The 20,672-nt window shown below is 33.4% G+C and overlaps 1 protein-coding gene across 5 annotated transcripts in view; it reads left to right on the forward strand.

Annotated features, from left to right (window-relative positions):
* The window catches only part of GSK3B (glycogen synthase kinase 3 beta), a 190,177-nt gene that overhangs the window by 132,411 nt on the left and 37,094 nt on the right, over nucleotides 1–20,672 (forward strand). For all 5 annotated transcript variants that reach the window (XM_074331491.2, XM_019729652.3, XM_019729653.3 and 2 more), the window contains exon 8: nucleotides 17,192–17,287. In XM_074331491.2, coding sequence (XP_074187592.1) covers nucleotides 17,192–17,287 — 96 coding nt within the window. The remainder of the gene's footprint in view (nucleotides 1–17,191; nucleotides 17,288–20,672) is intronic.

Here is a 20,672-nt window from a genome sequence, read left to right on the forward strand (position 1 = left end):
TCAGATCTTAAAGAAGTTCCCACCTCTTTTTTAAAAAAATCTAATGTCTGTACATTTAGACCATTAAATTGGTTCACTCTAAGGTTACAGTTTGGCCAAAGCAACAACATCTATTTTGGGGGCTTTATTCTTGATTTTCCAAATGTTTCATAGAAGTGTGAAATTGAAAATCTCCTTAAAGGTCATGTAGTTCAATCCTCTGTCCAGTGTAAGAACCTTCTTAGTTACATTCCAGTGTTTTCCAGTGTTTTCTTGAATGACAGATGGTTTTCCAGTGTTTTCTTGAATACTTCCAGCCATCAGATCACTACTTGGGAATGCAGCCTGTTCTGTATCTGGACAGCTTGAATTTAGTTTTTGTTGTACTGAGCCATACATAACTCCTCGGTAGCTTTTACCAGTTGTACACAGGACCATGATTAAGTTATTTTAAAATCCTTGTACTTCATTCTATGAAAATGTTAGTTTTTGATAAGGTGCTTTTGTTAGGTATCAGTTTGTACAAGTGTGGTTGAAAAGATCAGTGTGTGATCAAGAATCCCCCTTCCTATCCGTGTAATTTCTTATGGTGTGCATCTGAGACCACCAAAGTGTTTGTAGTGATTTTTGTTTTTTGTTGTTCTTTGTTTTTTTGTGTGTTTTATTTTTTGATAACCATCTTTTAGTTTCAAATTGAACCTTTAAACTTTGTTCAACAGATCTACTTCCTTCCTGATTGCCTCACTATACTCAGATCTAAATTCAAACATTTTGACCTTTTTGTCTCCCAAAAGCCTATATATTCCCCATTATTCAAATTAATATTCTGATACAGGGATTGGCAAACTTTTTCTGTAAAGGGCTAGATAAAATATTTGGGCTCTGTGGACTAAATGCAAATCAAGAATATCCTAGAGATATATAGCAAAAGAGAAAACAAATTTCCACAGATTTTTCGTTAATGAAATTCAAAATACAGTAACTACGTATAATTTTTTTGTAATACAGTCTAATTACTAGAATGGAGTTATTTGGCGGGGGAGCTCTCAACATTTAATTGGGTGCAAAGTTAGTATTCCCTATCATAAAATTGATTGCAAATTGATCATCTGTGAAGTCAATTCTTAGTTCACGGGCTCTACAAAAACAGAGGTTGGGCCATAGTGTGCTGACCTCTGCTCTATAGCAGCCATTTAGCCTTTTTCCTGTCCCCAGGCTTTCACTTGATGAGCTTAAGCTCACAATTCTCTGGGTATACTGCCATTCTATTTGTCATGTGTTTAGCTTATTGGAATTGTTTCATTTCTCTACTGAATATAGTTTTAGAATTGTCATTAATTTTAATCAATTCATACATGATACAAATGAAATTGCCCAGGAAACTTAAGTGTATAGCTGTGATGAGTCCATAGCCCATACTTGCCACCGTATCTTATAAACCTTTACATGGAGAGCTTTTTTGCACTTTTTGTCCAGTTCTTATAATTCACTTTTCTGCTAATATTGGTTTGTACTTATTTAATAGATTTTAGTAGAAACTCAGTTTGTTGTTGATGGTTTAAGACTTCGTTTTCATTTAGGGCTTATCTGTTGCAAGTTGGTCCAAGATCAATTTGTAGCAGTAGGCCACCTCTAAAACAACACTTTTTCATTTCTGTATTTTCTTGTCATCTTGCATTTACATGCAAGGAACATAGTCATCACCCTACTATAGTTCCACGTCACTGTCTATAGGTGTTTTGAAGGTGACATGAAATCATGGAATTAGCACCCCAGAGCTCTTTGGAATATCTGGCTTTTTGGTCCCTTTTAGTCCTAAGCATGACTCCCCGGGATAAATGAAATATCAGTACAGTAGTACTTCGTTTTTCGAACGACTCCATTGACGAACATTTCAGTTTAAAAATGCCGTAAGCCCAGAAGTAAATGCTTCGGTTTTCGAACATGCCTCGGAAGTCGAACATGTCACACGGCTTCTGCTGAGTGCAAGATCCTGAAGTCTAGCTGTCAGCTCTTTTCGAATGTTTCAGAACTCGAACAATCTTCCGTAACTGATTACATTCAAAAACCGAGGTACCACTGTACTAGTTTACCATCCATTTGGTGACATGAAGTTATACATTATATTGAGGTTAACAGACATTGTGTTGTAGTGTGTATGTGAGTCTGTGTGTGTAGAATAGCATTAAATCTCATTGCATGGAGGTTAGTAAACATTGTAGGGGTTCTCTGTGTTTGTTTAATATAGCTCTAAATCTTGTTAATTCTACATATGTTTCTTAAATATTGAATATCTATGATGTTTCATTGGAATGAATTTCATAACTAATTCTGATTTAACTGTTCCAGTTTTCCTGATTTAAGTCAGAAATCAGAAAAGAGAAGTTGTGTAGGTTCGCTTTCAAAGTTAAATATTAAGACATTTTTTAAACAGGTAGTATCATTACTGCTAATCAGAATTGATTTGAATTGTCCATGAAAGGTGGTCTCAGGTCCCCAGTTCATTTCCTTTTTTTTTTTTTTTTTTACATAATAGTCACGAGCCATTAATCCTTATGGTAACTACGGAATCTATCAATCTGTTCTTTCCTACTCTTTCCATTTCTCCTTTGAAAACCTCATGGGGATTCCTCTGAAATATCTGTGGGTAGCTGACCCCCCACAGTGAAATAGATACTCTTCTCTTTGATTTGAGTGTATACAAAAAAAATGAACAACCATATAGCAAACTTAATGAATTTTATATGTGATACACTGCCTCATTATTTTGTGAACTTTCTGAGCAGGCACTTTGTTTTACTATATTTTAATATCCAAGGGCACCAAAATAGTTTTCAATAAACATTTAAATTGAATTAAGCTGCTAGACCATTGTTCACTCATGAATTTGGAATTAACCTGGAAATTAATAAGAGAAGTTAGTATGGTTTTTGTATATGTTGTTCATTAAGTTTTATTGGCTCAGATGTTCATGCCAATATTTAATCCATGAGTAACATAGTTTTATAAACTGAGCTAACTTTGTCTTATTCTAGCAAACCTTTTAAATCTCTTCTCTCCCTGCCCTCCAATAAGAAGGCTTTTGCAACATATTTAGAATAAGTAAAAAGTATAAAGCAGAACAGAATTGAAAGTCATGAAAAAGTATGAAGAACACTTAATTTTCTGAGGTTGATTTCATGCATAGGATTATCAGATCAGTATTTTATTATGACAGGCAACCTGTGAATATATACATATGAAAAAAAGCTTTGGATTTTTAAAGCATTTGTAAAAAGAGAAATTCTATTAGGGACTTCTCAGATAATAAGATATTTTTCTTAAAATTTTCCTCAACATATTAGTTAAAATAATCTCAAGAGTTATCTGATGTGGTTTCACATACCTGGTAAAAAATAAAGCATTTTGGGATAAACTCTACCAGAAATTTCACAAACATAGGTTTAGTGCCATAGCATTATTCTTTGACACCTCTGCCATCAGTCACACCAATGGGGTTATTTAGAAAAGAGAGTCTTCTGAATAGTTGGAGAAGATAGTAGTTTTAATGATGATTACTTTTTAAATAATTACATATGTTATAATTTTATATGCTCAATGCAGAAGACTGAAAACACAGACACACAGAACAAAAGCAATTCCTTACTGTTCTGGCATGCCATGAAAAATAACTTTTATAAATATTTTTATATACTTTCATATGCATATATATGTTTATATGAAAATGCCATCTGTTTTATAGATTTTTTAAAAATAATTAATTGTATTTCTCACATGAAGAACTATATTTTGACAAGTGATTTTAATGACTGTATGGATTTTATTGTATGATTATATTGAATTACATAATTGATTCTGAAAAGAATATAAGGTAAAGTGATATATTGCCTTTGAAAAGAAATTATGTACAATATTTAGCTTCTCAAAGATTTGATCATTAACTTTCTTATGTAAATGACAAATGCCCCCCAAATTTCCCAGATGGATTGAAGTTGAAACAATAAAGGAATTTCTGGACCTGGGAATACTGGAGGTTTTACTAGTAGTTTTTTTTTTTTTAACCCCCTTCAAATTTTAAAACAAAAATTTCAAGTAAGAAAAAGTAAGCTTCAGTCCAGAGTTCAATTTCTAGATTAAAATATCACAAAATCAAAAGTTTCAAAGAAACCAACCAATTTGGAGAATTTCAAGTTTAAAATGCATTAATGTTCCTAGAGATACGCTTTCATTTATTCCATAACATTTACTTACGCTTAGTAATAATTTGACCATTGCTTTCTGATGGACGTTTTAGGGCAGAATTAGAGTCTTAACCTTTTGATGATAGAATTTCAGTAGTTTCCATGGTTTTAGTAACAAGCTTTTTAAATTTGGATGTATCTCTTAGAAAAACATGACAGTTAAACATATAGATACATAAGTTATTTACAATAATAAAATTTTTATATGGCAAGTAAAGTTACTTAATTTCTCTTTAAAAAAACTTTACCATTGTATCATTTTCTCAGCAATGATCTCAATTTAGGTATCTATGTAGATAGCTCTTAACATAGCTGAGAGCTAGTAAAATCTTAATCTCTAGCAGAAATTTGAAAGTAAAAACAGTAAGATCCAAATAATCTTCTGCTTATGTTATTATCGCTACGTAGATGGACTTCATTTCTATGGCTATCAGTAGAAAAAGATTTAGAAGGGAAAAGATTTAGAAGTGAAGAGTGGAATTAAAAGGCAAGAGAAAGGAGAAGATTTTCATTTTTTTCTGTTCTGTGATACTGGTTTTTTTTAAACCATCTCTTTTTTCTTTCTTTCTTTTTTTTTTTTTTTTTTGGTAATTACAGAAACTATGAAAAAAATAGATGCTTTTAATTGTTTCATGCCAGAATCTTTTGTTAGTAAGCAAATAAAAACAGTTATATAAAGTTGAGAGAGCCACATTTTGTTACAAATGTTTTTCTAAATAGTTGTTTTCCTGGTCTTCCAATTTGACTGATGGCTATTTGCAGTATAATTCAGACCAAGAAATCAGTGATTTTCTGGCTCCTCAGAAGTCTACATTTTCAAAATACTGGGAAACTACTGCTGATCACAAAGCTGTCACTTAGTGAGATCTTCCTTTGTACCAGGCACTGGGCTAAGCGCTTTACATACATTACCACATTAAATCCTTATATTAATCCTAGGAAGATGATGATGGTGATGATTACCACCACCACCACCAGATTTGGGAGGGGTTAGGTGGTAGGAAAAGCCTTTCTGATTAATCTTTAGCTAAATTGATGTTCTCTATTGATGGAATTTTATAGATCTAGGGAAAACAATATGATACTTAATGTCAGCTTGATATCCAGAACCCATTAAGTCATATTTATTGCATATTAGTATTTTTAAAAAGTGACCACAAGCTAAAGGAAACAGCCCTTAAATCTTATTGTAATAAATATACCAATCAGCTTAACATGTCTTTGGACTAGGTTTAATTGTGCTTCATCTAAAGCAATCACAGTTATAGTGGTGATTTTCTTTGCTTTCAAATACAACTTAACCTTATTTTCACCATCTTTGTTTAGCAAATGTTTTAGATTTTCTCCACATTATGGTTTGTCCAGCACTGGTGTGCTTAGACTCTCCTGGTTTAACATTTTCACCAGCAAATAGAGACAGAGGTCTAAGCTAATAATTAAATAAGTTTAATAAGTGTAAAATACTTTTTTTCTTAATTTTTTTGATAGATCGATAATATATCTTTTAACATGCTTTTGGAGGTTAATCAGGTTACCTGGTGACATTTCTTGTGTTGTCATATCATAGAGCTCTTGTGTTACTAACAGAGAGCAACATATTAAACTTCTGTCTTTTCCTGCTCCCCAAACATGTACATACACCCCATTACACATTGTGTTATAGATTTTTACTTGTAAGATACATTGTATGTAATATACAAACTAAATATTAGATTGCTTAATTCATTCTTACATTATTTAAATTTTTCCATGTTTATTACTGACTAGAGAAGCAACTTTTAATAGCTTTTGGATCATGAACCACTTTGAAAATCTATTCATAGCAGTGGATTCTCCTCCAGAAAAATGATGCATGCCAGAATTTTGCATGTGTCAGGTGGTCCCTGGGCTTTCTGAAGCTCACCCAGTAACCCTAGGTTAAGGGTTAATCTTTAAAGGTTGCATGCAGCTGAATTACTGAAGTTTGGCGACCTCTCGTGTTGAGCTATTAAAAAGCAAGGCTGTGAAAGAAATACTAATGTTTATTTCATAGCTTTTGTCAGATTCTTGGGTTTGTTTCATTTCTTGAAAAAATAAATCAAAATTTCTAGTTTTATATTTATCGATGTCTTGGTAAATTTTTAACTAAATGAATGAAAAAAATGTTAAAACAAATGTGGATGGGACTGGCTACAAATGAGACGATTGACTTAATCGTAAGAAATGAACAGCATCCCCAAAGGTATGTGCAGGCTGATCTCTGATTCTTTGGATTTTTCCATCCCTGAACCCCCATGATCTAGGATGGTGGACAAAAGAATAGGTGCTTTATAAAAAAATTTTTGCACTAAATATTAGAAAGGTCTTATTCTAATAATAAATGACTGAAAATACATACTCTTCCAGTGGTGTGATGATTTTTAACATCTCCCCTTCCTTTTATTTTTTTAATTGTGTGAGATATCATACTTACAGAAAAGTACATAAAACATTCGTGCAGTTTCATTTCCTTCAAGTCATGGAGGAACTCAGTTTTTCAGAAATCCAAAAATAAGTTTTTTGGTGGTTTTTTTTAAGACTTTTTCAAGTCTAAAAGTCATGAAAAAAATATTCCTTTTCCATCTCTTAAAATTAAAGGGAACCTTAAAACTTGTTTTGTGACTGGAATGATGTGGTCCATGTCAAACATTTTTTTATCTACAAAATGAAAACATTTAATTATACTATTTCAGAGTTTCTAAATACAGTATATAATTCAGCAGAAGTAGATTGGGTGGGAATATACTCTGAACCTAATAAAAACTAAATGTAAAACCTAAAGATATACTCAAAAGTAGAAATAGGATAGTCTGTTCATTAAAATGTTTGTGGTATTGACGCATTTATAATCTCTGCTCTTCATACATCTGTCACATGTTTACCTTTCAGTCTTTTAAGTTTGCCGTCCATCGTCCAATCTTGAGTCTATCACTGCTCAGCTATTACAGTTATCCAAATCACGCTGTTTTCCACTTCATACCTAACATGCGGAATGTGCTTCTGACTCTCTTGCTTCCTAGATTCCTTAAATAATATCAAGTTTTGTCTCTCCTTACAGAACCCTTTCCTGAATCCCTTCCTCACTCCAGTGCTGTTTAGCACTTTCACCTCAAACATAATCGATGCTTGTTTTGTTGGTACTGGTTTTGGCTGATTGTAGTTGTGTACAAGTCTCTCTTCCCTACAGCTCCTTGAGCGTAGGAACTCAATAAAAGTTTTGAATGAGTGAATGATTTAAGAAGCTGACAAAAATCTTTTAAATGCCTCTTGATTATGCCTTACCTTTTCATTCTTAACATTCCTTTGCATCTTAAATCATACCTTTGCTTTCTTAAAGACTATATATATTGTATATAAAATAATTCTGATTTTATGGTTTGACAGACTCTGATACTTTTAATGCTAGCCTTAAAATAGCAACATAAAAAGGATAAACATCTGGCTATATTTAGTGTAGTAAAGACATCACGAATTACATAATGGTCTATTGTTTTACTTTTTAAATTAACTTTATAGAGATGTAATTTACATAGAGTAAAATGTAGCCATTTTAAGTGTACAGTTGAATGAGTTTTGACAAACCCATATAATCACTGTCCTGGTCAAGACAGAAAATTTCCATCACCCCAAAAATGTTTCTGTGTGCAGCCTGGGGTGACCAAACATCCCGGTGTGCCCAGGACTGAGGGGTTCACCCTTGTCATTCCCCTTCAGAGTCAGTCTGCTGTCTCCTGTTTCAGGTGACCATTGGTCTGCTTTCTGTCACTACAAATTTAGTTTTTTCTGTTATAGAATTTCATGTGAATGGAACCATATGATATGTTTCTATTGTATCTGGCCTCTTTTGTTCAATGTCATGGTTTTGAGATTCATCCATGTTGTTGATTCGATCATCTGTTTACTCCATTTTATGCTGAATACACAACAGTTTGTTTATCCATTCCCCTGTGGATGGACATTTGACTTGTTTTTGGGTTTTGTCTGTTATGAGTATAGTTGCTATGAATGTTTATTTACATGTATTTTTGCAGACATGTGTTTATATTTCTCTTCCATAAAGAACTAGGACTGAAGTTATTGGTCCTGTGATCAGTGCATGTTAACTTTATAAGAAATTACCAAACTGGTCTCCAAAGCAGTTTTACTATTAACACTCCCACCAACAGCATATGAGAGTTCCAGTGCCCTGCGTTTTCATCAACACATGGTATTCACAATAATTTTAAGTTTAATAGTATTAAAATTATTTTTATCATTAAGAAATGTCCCTCTTTATTTTTATTTAATTTCTTTGTCCTGAAGTCTACATTTTCTGATACTAATGTAGGCAGTCCATCTTATGATTATTGTTTGTATGATACACTTTTTTGTATCCTTACCTGTGAGTCTTTAAAGTTTATTTCTTATAGACAATATATACTTAAGTCTTATTTTTTTATTGAGTCTAACAATTTCTGCCTTTTGATGGGAGCATTTAGACCATTTATATTCACTGTAGTTATCAATATAGTTGGGTTTAAGTATTCCACCTTGACATTTGCTTTCTTTTTATTTTTTCCCCACTTTTACTGCCACCTTATGGATATAATGAGTATTTTTTTATTTTCCTAGTTGACCTTTTTAAGCTCTACCTCCTTCTTGGCATTTTTCATATGTTGTTGTATGATTGAAAATTTACTTTATTACGGTCTACAAATAATAATATACCACTTTGCATATACAGTAAGAACCTTACAACATTAGATTTCCCCTTCCTGTCCTTTGTACTATTGTTGTAATATTTTACTTCTACCATACTGTTACTTTGCTTTAAACCAGGGGTGTCCCAACTGCAGCCCGCAATCCCATTTTTAATTGGCCCGCAGCAAATTCCAAAAATATATTTAGTTTACTTACATAAACCACGTAAGGTAATACGTACTTCGCCTCGAGTGAGTGGCCCGGCTCTTTGTGTATTTTACCGCATATGGCCCTTGGTAAAAAACGTTGAAAAAAGTTTGGACACCCCTGCTTTAAACACTCAGTTTCTTCTAAGAAATTTAAAATCAAGGGGGGAATCTCATATTTAGCCACATGTTTACCATTTTTGATGGTCTTTATTCCTTTGTGTAATAGGAATGGCCATTTGGAGTCCTTTTCTTTTCATCCTGAAGTACTTTCATATAGTGAAAATCTCGTGGTGATGAACTCTCATAGCTTTTGTTTGCCCAGTATCATTTGAAGGACATTTTCACTGGGTGTAGGATTTCTTGGTTTCCAGCTTTTTTTACTTTCATTCTTTATAGAAAGGTCTCTATTTTCTTCTGGTTTGCATTGTTTCTAATGAGAACTCGGCTGTCATTCTTATTGTTATAAGATACCTGTATATAATGTGTCTCTGGGCAAAGATTTCCCCTTTATCTGTGGCTTTTATTGTTTGATTGTGACTTGGTATGGTTTTTTTGTTTTTTTGATACTGCTTGGGGTTTATTGAGCTTTTCATTGCATTTTCCTCAAATGGTTTTTCTGCATCTCTTACCCAAACCCTCTTTTCAAACTTCAATCACGTGTAAGTATGGTTTTTTTTTTAGGCTTTTGTACCTCCACGCTTCAGCTTTGATTGTTTTTCTTTTTTAAGTTCACTGATTGTTTCTCTTCTGTGGTCTCTGATCTGCTGTTAGACTTCCAGTAAAGATTTCCATTTCACATATCGTAGTTTTCAACTGTACAATTACTATTTGGTTCTTTTTAAAAATCTTTTATTACTCAATATCACTGTGTTAAAGTTGTTGTTTTCTAATTTTGTCTCCTCTGTCATTTTTATCTGTGTTGACTGATATTTTTTTCCCTCTTGCTTTTGTCTCATATTTTCCTTCTTTAAAGAATATTTTGCTTGTCAGTTTTCTAGTTGTTTACACCTGGAAGGCAATTCTAGTATCAGTTACTTCATAATGACTAGAAGCAGAAGTCCATAATAGTTTGCTTTTATTTGTTTGTTTAGTAATGCAAGCCTTTACATGTCATTCCAAATTTATTGAACTACTAATGTAAAGTCATACAAACTTATGCTACTTGATATAAGGCTTTTAGTTTATATTTGACCACCAGAAGGCAGTTATGGTTCCCTGTTAGATGTGTACAATATTAATACCCAAAGCAATTCAGTAACAGCAGTAGTTTCTGCAATTTAGTCCTTGCTATTAAAAATGTTTGCAATAACATTACTTATAATATGCATATTCATAGTACTTGCTTACCATGTATATTCTAAGCAAAATTCTGCACATGTGAAACAGTTACTAACAGATGAAAATACTAAACTTGAATGTTGGCCTTTTTAAGCTATACCTATTTACTTCTACCATACTGATTGCAAATATACTGAATCATGAATAAGCATGGGATTTAAGCATGAGAACCTATAGCTAAGGAAACCTGAAAGTGATTTATCAAAACTGCTAAATCATTAAAAGAATTTTTATAAAAAATTTGAAAACTTATAAAAGTTTGACATTTGTTATAGTCTTTTATTTTGTTTAGCTAATTTGATGCCTATATTTCTTCATGTTATTCTGTTGCCTAAAATCTGTAATATTAACAGTTCAAGGTATTCTTTTTATTAAATTGAGTTACCATGCTATGGGTAGATTTTATTTAAATCAAGTTTTTTTAAGTTGTCAAGAAAAGTCTATTTAACTTTTTAAAAAACTTTTAATTATAGCCTCATGATATCATGTATATATAGTATATCCAGCACGACTTAAAAGAATTCAGGTTTCATTTTATGGTATAATCAATGGAGTTTAAGAAAGTGATTTTTTTTAAAAACTATTTTTTAAGTCTTTTTTTGTTTTTGCCCTTAATGTTGGGTAGACCTCTTAAGGGGTCATCTACACATGCATTTAAATCCCATATTTACCACTGATATACTGTAACTTTGAGAAGTCAGTTTTCCTCAGTCATCCTTAGGTTTCTTTTAGGTATAAAATGGGGTAATGGAGTATGTATAAATTTTAAATGAGAAAAGAAAATTGATATACATTGTACAGAGCTTCTACATACTGGGTGCTCAATAAGTATTTCTTCTCATTGTCCTCTCCTTCCCCTCACTGCTGTACCTTTTGAAAAGAGAACTTATAGATGCTGTCTTCACTTACTCATTTCAGATGATTTTGGTCTGCTTGCCCTTCTCATGACTGATCTCACCAAGGTCAGAAAGGAAGACTCCATGGCCACCTGCAGTGAACACCTTTTGGGCTTTATTTTACCTGGGCTCATGTCATAAGATACCCGACCTGTCTGTCCTTTAATGTTCACTTTCCTTGTCTCCCGTGGTATCACTGTGGGACCTCTTCCAATTTCTGGACTTCTGTCTCAGCCTTCCCCCTGCCCCCCCCCCCCCCAGTCCCTCATCTTTAGCACTCTTCTCCTCCAGTCTGCTTTGCCTGTTACACACTGTCACAGCCACCTAACTAACACCAGTACGTCAGGAACTACGACCAAAGCTGGTTTTCCTAGCCTCAAGCTAGATGACATACCTAACACCTACCACTTGGTGGAGAACTCCTCTAGGTTCTTCTTGAATGTCTCAAATACTATTTTTTCTTCCAGCTCTATTCTTTCATGCTTAATAGCATCAACATTTTTCACAGTTACCCAAATTAGAAATTGTTTGTCCTCCCACCAAGTCCAGTAAGCAGATTCTTTGATACCATCTCCTAAAATTGGTTTGCCACTAACGAGATTTAAATTTTGTCCTAGCTCTGCCTCTAATTAGTTCTGACCTCTGAAAAGTGGATCCTTCTGGGCTTCAGTTTTTGTCATCTCCGAAAAACGTTAGGACTAGCTCAGAGGTGGGCAACTAGGATGGGGGCCTAATACAGTCTGCTGCCTATTTCTGTAAATAAATTTATTTATTTTTTTATTGGGGAAGGGGAACAGGACTTTATTGGGGAACAGTGTGAACTTCCAGGCCTTTTTTTTTTTTTTTTTTCCCAAGTCAAGTTGTTGTCCTTTCAGTCTTAGTTGTGGAGGGCGCAGCTCAGCTCCAGGTCCAGTTGCTGTTGCTAGTTGCAGGGGGCGCTGCCCACCATCCCTTGCGGGACTCGAGGAATTGAACTGGCAACCTTGTGGTTGAGAGCCCACTGGTCCATGTGGGAATCGAACCAGCAGCCTTCGGAGTTAGGAGCATGCACCTCTAACCGCCTGAGCCACTGGGCCGGCCCCTCTGTAAATAAATTTTTGTTCATAGCTGCTTTATGCTACAGTGGCAGAGTTGAGTAGTGACAGAAGCTCTTTAGCCCACAAAGCCTGAAGAGTTTACTTTCTGGCCCTTTACAGAAAAAGTTTGCCCACCTTTGGACTAGAGGATCTCCCGTCTGGTTTCTATCTCTACTAACTAGCCTGGGGAGGACCTGGTTTTAATATTAAAAAACAGTAATAAGAGGAAGAGTAGAAAAAATGATTATAGTAGTTAAATATTTGGCAAGAGAAATTAAACATAGAACAAACTATAACGTTAGAATCTCTTTTCTCCATCTAATAGCCTTAGTAATTCAAGAACAAAGGAATGAGAAAATCTCCATTGCCACTTTGTGGTGACAGACTAATTTATTTGGTTAAATTGCTTTTAAATAATTGATAGTGAATAGATCACTGAGTCCATTTACTAGTTAGTAATTAAGCTTAAGTCACAAATATTCATATTTTGAAAGAAAAGAATTCTGACCGCCAATTAAAAGTACACATAAGAATCTTTTATATGACTACTAGTCAATAAAAGCAGAATTATTTCCCATTGTGATAAAAGATTTTCCACATGCATGTACTGTTTTGTGTTGAAGGAGGATTCTGGGTATGTAAAACTGATTAGGTAAAAAGACATAAATATACAACCTTAGTGATGCCTGCTCCTGACTTTGAACTGCATCAAAAAATAAAGTGGATTAAAAAATAAAGTGGATTGATGTATGGACTGAGGAATGGAAATGTGATGAATCGAACATAGTAAAGTGTTAATCATAAAATTAGGTCATTGGTATAAGGGGAGGTGGTTTTCACTGTAAAAAAAATGTAGTACAACTTTATATATATGATCTTTTTCTATATATATGAAATTTTTCATTATAAAATTTTGGGGAAATGGTTAGATCTAAGTGGCTGTGAGACTAAATTTAGGAGAAAAGATATGAGAGTGAATATACACACGCATACAGTATACCAGTATGCTTTCACATTAAATAAATTATTAAAAGTTTGTATGTTAAGCAGACCTTGTGTATATGGCGTATGTTTCTCATCTGTTTGTGGTATATTTCACGAATTTACTTCCATTGGGAATATTCTTAGGTTATAAAATAACATGTAAGAATTGTAACATTCGCTCCAAGGAGCATCCTGCCTTTTCATTATCCAGTTTGTAACTCTTGCGTTCTCTCACATAGCCCCTATAGGAAAGTTAGCCCAATGGCGGGAAAGTCCGTGTAATCTCTGTCTACACAGTAAAAGGATGCATTTACTAATGGACATCATACAATTCTCATTCCTTTTCTCATTCTTCCCAGCTCGTAGGGACTTAGGAGTGTGTCTTGTGTTAACACAAGAATAACACTGAATAAATAGTGGGGGATTATACAACAAATACTCACTGATTCAAGAGTGGGCATTTCTTAAGTGTCATTTATTGTGAAATATATCATAGTGCAAAAATAAATAAAATTGTGTTCAGTTTAAAGCACAATAATAAAGTGAATATCCATGTAACTAACATTAAAAATTAGAGGAACTAGTTATACGCTGTTCCAATTACAATCCCTCTTTCTGCATCCTCTCTATTAAGCTTAATAATCTGTACTTGATTTTTCTAATGAATATTCGCATGCTTTTGATTTATTTTTGCAGTTTTACTATGTAAACGAAACTGTAGTTTACTGTTGCCTGTTTTTAAACTTCATTTAAGACAATCATACTACATGTATAAATTGTTAAGTGAAAACTCACCACTGTGAGATTCATCCATAAGGTATGTGTAGTCTGGTTCATTCATTTTCATTGCTAGTTAGTATAACATTGTATGACTAGGCCACAGTTTATTACTTCTCTTGTTGGATTTTTGCTTTTGCCTGCAATATTTTATTATTATGAATAATGTTGCTTGGATGTATAAGGAATTTTTCTAGGTTAGAGTATATACCTTAAAGTGGAATTAGTAGATTGTAGGGTTATTGAAGGTATGCACTTTTAAGTGCTATTCATGTCACTGCTGTTGTTTTCCTTCAGCACTTAAAATAATCCAGTGGAGTTGCGTTTCAGGGGACAAAATTATTCATTAGTTCACTTGTTTTTCTTTTTCACTCCTTTCCTTCTTTCCAAGTACATGTACATATACACATTCACAGACACACATACATATATCCTTCATCAAGGGTCTAATACAGAATATAAGTGCTTGCTTTATTAAAAATAAAAACGAAGTCAAAGTTTTCATTGTAGGCTTTATGTTTTAAGTATGGATAGTTTCTGACTATTAAATGTATATCTACAAATACAAAGACCAGATATTTTTCTTCCCAATACTAGATACATTTTGCTTCCTTCTATAAAGCTGGAATTCTACAAAAAGGAAGGGAAGTTGTATAACTGAAGATGTGTTTCCTATGCCCTAAGAGTGAACCTTCTTCCAGAAAAATGTTAGAAATAGGAGATAGAATGATGTGTTGCAATTTAGATTATTTTTACACCTTTTTATTTTTTTCCCCAACAACATCAAGAGTTCACTCAGAAATTATCTTATTGGCAATTAAATATCAATTTATAGTTAACTAAATTCCTTTTTTTCTTATGTTGACTTACAGCTCTTTGGCCCAGAATGTCCTTTCGAATCCCTTAAACTTTATATATTCTAATATGTAAATCATTTCTGACAGTTTGCATTATAGGTATAATTGACATACAATAAAGTACACATATTTAAAGTATACGATTTGGTAAATTTTGACCAGTGAAACTATCACCATGAAATCAAGATCATGAACATTGTCATCATCCCCAGTAATTTCCTAGTACCTCTTTGTAATACTCCCTCCAGCACCTCATAACCATGGATCTTATTTCTGTCACTAGAGACAGAAAATTTTCTAAATTTCCCCAAGAATGAAATTATACAGTAGGTATTCTTTTTGTCTGGCTTCTTTTACTCAGTATAATTATTTTTAGATTCATCCTTTTTTTTTTTTTTTTTTTTTTTTTTTTTTTTTTTTTTTATGGTTACTGAGTAGTATTCATTGTATAAATATACACTTGTTCATTCACTTGTTGTGGATGTTTGAGTTGTTTCCACTGTTTGGCAGTTGTGGAAAAGATACTATGTACATTTGTATAAACATCTTTATATGGATATACGCTTTTATTTCTCTTGGGTAAATACCTAGGAGTGGGGATGATGGGTATATGGTAAGTATATACTTAACTTTTTTTTTTTTTTTTAATAATTATTGCAAGTTATTTTTTATTTTTTAAAAAATTTTATTGGGGAACAGTGTGTTTCTCCAGGGCCCATCATCTTCAAGTCGTTGTTCTTTCAAGCTAGTTGTGGAGGGCGCAGCTCAGCTCCAAGTCCAGTCACCATTTTCAATTAGTTGCAAGGGGCACCGCCCACCATCCCATGTGGGCATTGAACCGGCAACCTTGTTGAGAGCTCGCGTTCTAACCAACTGAGCCATCCGGCCACCCCTCCAGAAGCTCAGAAGCAGCTTGTCTTCAGTCTAGTTGTGGAGGGCACAGCTCACTGGCTCATGTGGGAATCGAACCTGCAACCCTGTTGTTCAGAGCTCGCGCTGTAACCAACTGAGCCAGACACTTCTTTAGTAAAGTGTCTGGTCACCTTTTGCCCATTTTTATTGGGTTGTTTTATTGTTTTTGAATTATAAAACTCCTTTGTGTATTTTACATACAAGTCCTTTGCAGAATATATGCTTTGCAAATGTTTCCTCTCAGTTTGTAGCTTGGCTTTTGTTTTCTTAAGAGGGTCTTTTGAAGAACAACACTTCGAAGGTTTTTATTAAGGTCTGAGAGTTTCAAAGAAGTCGAGAAAATTAGTAACAATGAAAAAAATACTGAATTTCTTACTTTGCCCTGATTATTCACTGGTTGCCACCATAAATCCAGTATGTATCATTACATTCTACTCCTCCTGTACAACTGTCCTTGAATTGTAAATGCCTTAATATTTTATTTCAACAAACTTGTTTTACACCAGGCCCTAGAGTTATAAAGATCAGTAATATATGTCATTTTTTTCAGAGTGCTTATTTTTAGTATTTGGTGTCCTTCCCGTCGTCTGTCTTATGTAGCAGGACCACATACTTTCCTTTGTTCAGTGCCTACTACAGCTCTAGACACAACAAAGTGCTCAATATTTTTTATTTGTATTGTAGTTACGCTTTTTCCATACACAAGTAGTTAAGTTCATCATACAGGAAATCTCTTCAGGTTTGGTTTTTTTTTTTTTTGGTATCCTCCATATAACGTATTTCCTTATACACAGGGGACAATCACTAAATATTCAATGATTGAGTGGACTTACTGATGACTGTGTTTGAGTAGGGTTCTCCTAATTAATTTATTGATAATAAAACCTTTGGCTATACTTTACTAAATGAATAAAAGGTATTCTGATTTTGATGCCATCATTGCAGTAGATTACATTTTAGATAAAATGAAGGTGCCTGGTTTTTACTTGAATGTTTTTGAGTGATCTGTTTTACAACCCTGATTTAACAGGATTGTTGTAAAAGTCTGTGTAGGGTAGTATAGCGTGGGTCTGTAGTCAGTTAAAAATCTTTTGCAAAGTCTGCTCTTGTTTATGTATTTTATAACTTTAGAGTTCCTTTTCCAGTGAAACCAATACATTGAAACATAAAGACTATATAAGTGTATAGAAAAACATATGGCAATAACTTGTTTTTTTTATTTAGGTCCTTGGGACACCTACAAGGGAGCAAATTAGAGAAATGAACCCAAACTACACAGAATTCAAATTCCCTCAAATTAAGGCACATCCTTGGACTAAGGTGAGTCAAATAAAGTTTTTATAAAAGCACATTAACCAATAGTTCACTATAACTTGGGTTTCTCGTTGTTCTTAAACTAAACTATTTTGAGACTCGATATCTGTCTGAATAAAAAGTACCCAGCAGTTCTGTATGTAAAGATAGTTGGATAGTTGTACTTCAGTGTTTCATTGACTATATATAGTTTCATCCCCATTGATTTCCTGTAGTCAGTTTCCAGCTTGGGGTTTTGTTTGTGGGTAAGGATAGAGTACTTGTATCATTAAAATACAGAATTTTATTAAGAGCAAAATTCATATGTAAATTTTGACGACTTAAAATTCAGAAGTTAATTTCTTTACATCAAGGTGCTTATTCAATATCATACAGCATATTGAAAAATACATTTCATGTGTTTATTCTTTTTTTAAGCTACTAATATATAGACCTTGTTATAGATGAGATAGTGTATTTTTCTTATTCGCTTTCCTATTGATGTTCTGGGAGCGGAATAAAAAGCAGATTTGATCTTGCTAGGAGTATACATTGAAAGCGATTGATATGTTAACAGGATGTCACTAGCCATCGGAAATTCTAAAGTCAGCATTAGATGGAACCATTTCTAAGAGTATAAGTACTAATTTACCATGTAACTTTTTTTTCTTTGACACTTAGTTGAAATAATTTTAAGAGAGATTTTCTTTAGGAGGTTTTTTTTAAAAAAAATCTCAGTTTGATTTGTGAGATTAAGTGCGCAAAGAAAAGAAATTTAAAAACTCAATAGGGATTATAGTTAGAGTGAATTTCTAGCTTCCTCATTTTACAGATTGAGAAATTCTAGCCAAAAATACTAAGTATCCAAGATTAAATAGGTAGCTGTGATGAAGCCAGTAAACTTCCATTCATGCGCTTATGTGCACGTGTGTGTGTGTTTAATGCCAGATCTTTTAAACTTCTAGTTATGTGCCATATACCTTCCTCTCCCATTTATTTATATTTTTGTGGGTTAGAAATGTTCAACTTTTTGATAGGTATTTCAAGCAGAGACTTTGTTTTTAAAGTGTACATATAACAGTTTATTTTGAATATTGGTAAGTTCATTTAATTAGTTATAGATCTTTTATAATGAGGTGAAGTAATTTAGTTGAAAAAATTTGCATTTCCAGATTTAAAGTATGTCTATTTCTGTTTCTAAATTATAATGATTCCAATTACTTTCCTTCAAATTTTTATAATCTCACTACCTCTGTTCACTTCAGAAAATACTTGTTACTATTTATATATTATTTAGAATCAAAGACTTCAGTAGTATTTTAGTGCTAGAATTATAGACTGTAGCTTTCACCAAGATGTTGCCCTCTCCTCGCCCTTATTAAATTTATAATAAACAGTAAATATTTTGAGACAAACCATTCTTTGATCTTTGTGTTGAAAGTTTATTGTAAGTCTGGGTCAGAAGATATTTAGGGTGTCTAACCTGGCTCTAAATGCCGAGAATCCCAGGTGACCTATTTGGATTTAGAGGCTGAGTTGCAGTTTCATCCAGTAAGGTTGTTGCAAGTTAAAGTACTTATGAGTGGTTTGTAGTGTATACTATGATTTCAACCATGTTAAAGAAAAACAAAAAACAAAGAGAATTCTGTCTGTTCAATAAATACAGGGAAATATTTCAAAATGCTAACGATAGTTTTGGTGAGAAGAGTAGTGTAGGTGATTTTATTTTCTTTGTTCTGCATTTCCATGTTTCCTTTAATAATAAGCATGTTATTTTTATGAAGAAAAAAAGTAAAGCTCTTTTTGGTGTAATCTGATCTAAGTATTCATCACGTTACTCTTTATAGTATAGAGTTTCTGACAAGTGTAATGCTGAAATTGAGGTCATAAAATCTTATTTAACAGTCCCCATCCTTATTTTTTTTTAAATCAAGACTGCTACCAATATTAGTATGTGTCATATACTACATTTTTTTCTCCTGGATTATATCTCTTCAATTCAAGTATTAGCCAGGGTGGAATGCGAACGAAGGATGATTGATTATAATTAAAATGCAGCCAAGAGAAGGTCTATGGTAAATTTGTATGCTTTACACTTTCCTTTGCCCATGTGGATTCCTGATGTTTCTGTATCTTACACTAATGTTTTTCAAACTGAGTAATCTATATAAAGCCCTTTTATTTGTTTTATTTAGGTTTTCATTCTTACCATGTATAGAATAATCACGCAATTCTCCCACCTATTTTGTGTGTCAAAACTACTGTGAGCTCTTCGTTCATATAGTGTGCCTGGATGTAATTTGGTTTCCACTTGGTACATATGTATTTATTATGTAATAAGAGCACTTATGTTAATTTCTCATTAGTGCACACAGCTAGGTTGGTGTGATTGTGGTTGTAAACACAAAACCAAATTCAGAGAGAACTTTCATGACACTACTCCGTCATCTAGAAGAATCTAGATGACCCAGGGTATGCTTATATTGATTTTAAAAAATAGGTTATTATCAATATAAAATTTTAAATTTCTGGAGGAAACTCAGTCCCCTTTGCCCTCCATTGTGATGGTAGACACCAACTTGAGAAATGCTCTCTTAGGCCAGGCACCCAGCAGAGTTATTTTTAAAAAATATATAATGTTGTTTTCTAAAGCGTCTGGAGGAGAGATAAACAGAGTTTGGAAACTCAAGCTGCTTTCCCTTTATTGCAGTTTGTTAGAATGCACTTTAGCTTCATTTCCTGAGGTCATAGACATGTGAACCCTGGTTTCCTGTGCTGAAGTGTAGTACAGCTGTGTTACCAGGATTGAGAGCTGGTATTCTCAAAAAAGTAGGTAGACAAAGATCAAGAGAGAGAATGTCTTCCATGGAAACACTGAGGTGAGGGAAACAGAAGATGATCCCAGTGTGGTATGTGGCAGGAATCTTGAGAATTTAAAAATCAAATAGGTTGCCCTTGACTATTACTTAATAGCCACAGCAACCTAACTCATTGATAAGGCACTTGTGATTTAAGTAGGAAATGAAATAGGTGCTAATGCTTTGAAACAGGTACCATTCTCAGGAATGGGGTTGAGGAGGATAAAGACCTGTGCATTGGTATGCTCTATACTTCAAACAATAAAAGCCAGATGGAAAGTAAAAAGAAGTGATGCAGAAGTAGATTGAGAATTAAATAGAGATGGAAATTGGTTGGAAAAAGAGAGGAAGCTTAAAATTTTTCATTTAGAACATGGAGGTATGGTTAAATGACAGTTCGCTAGGTATGAAGTGAGGATCTAGTTTAAGCATTGTTCCTTCTCTTTGTGCCTCAAGTTTTCTCTTTCATAAGATAGCAATTAGCTCTTGTGTCTTTTCTCTGGATTCTTTTGAAAATATTAAAGTATGCATATAAAGGATTATTTCATTTAAGT

The sequence above is a fragment of the Rhinolophus sinicus genome, chromosome 17 (assembly GCF_057876585.1).
Source record: "Rhinolophus sinicus isolate RSI-liver-muscle chromosome 17, RSI-T2T, whole genome shotgun sequence".
Lineage (NCBI taxonomy): Eukaryota > Metazoa > Chordata > Mammalia > Chiroptera > Rhinolophidae > Rhinolophus > Rhinolophus sinicus.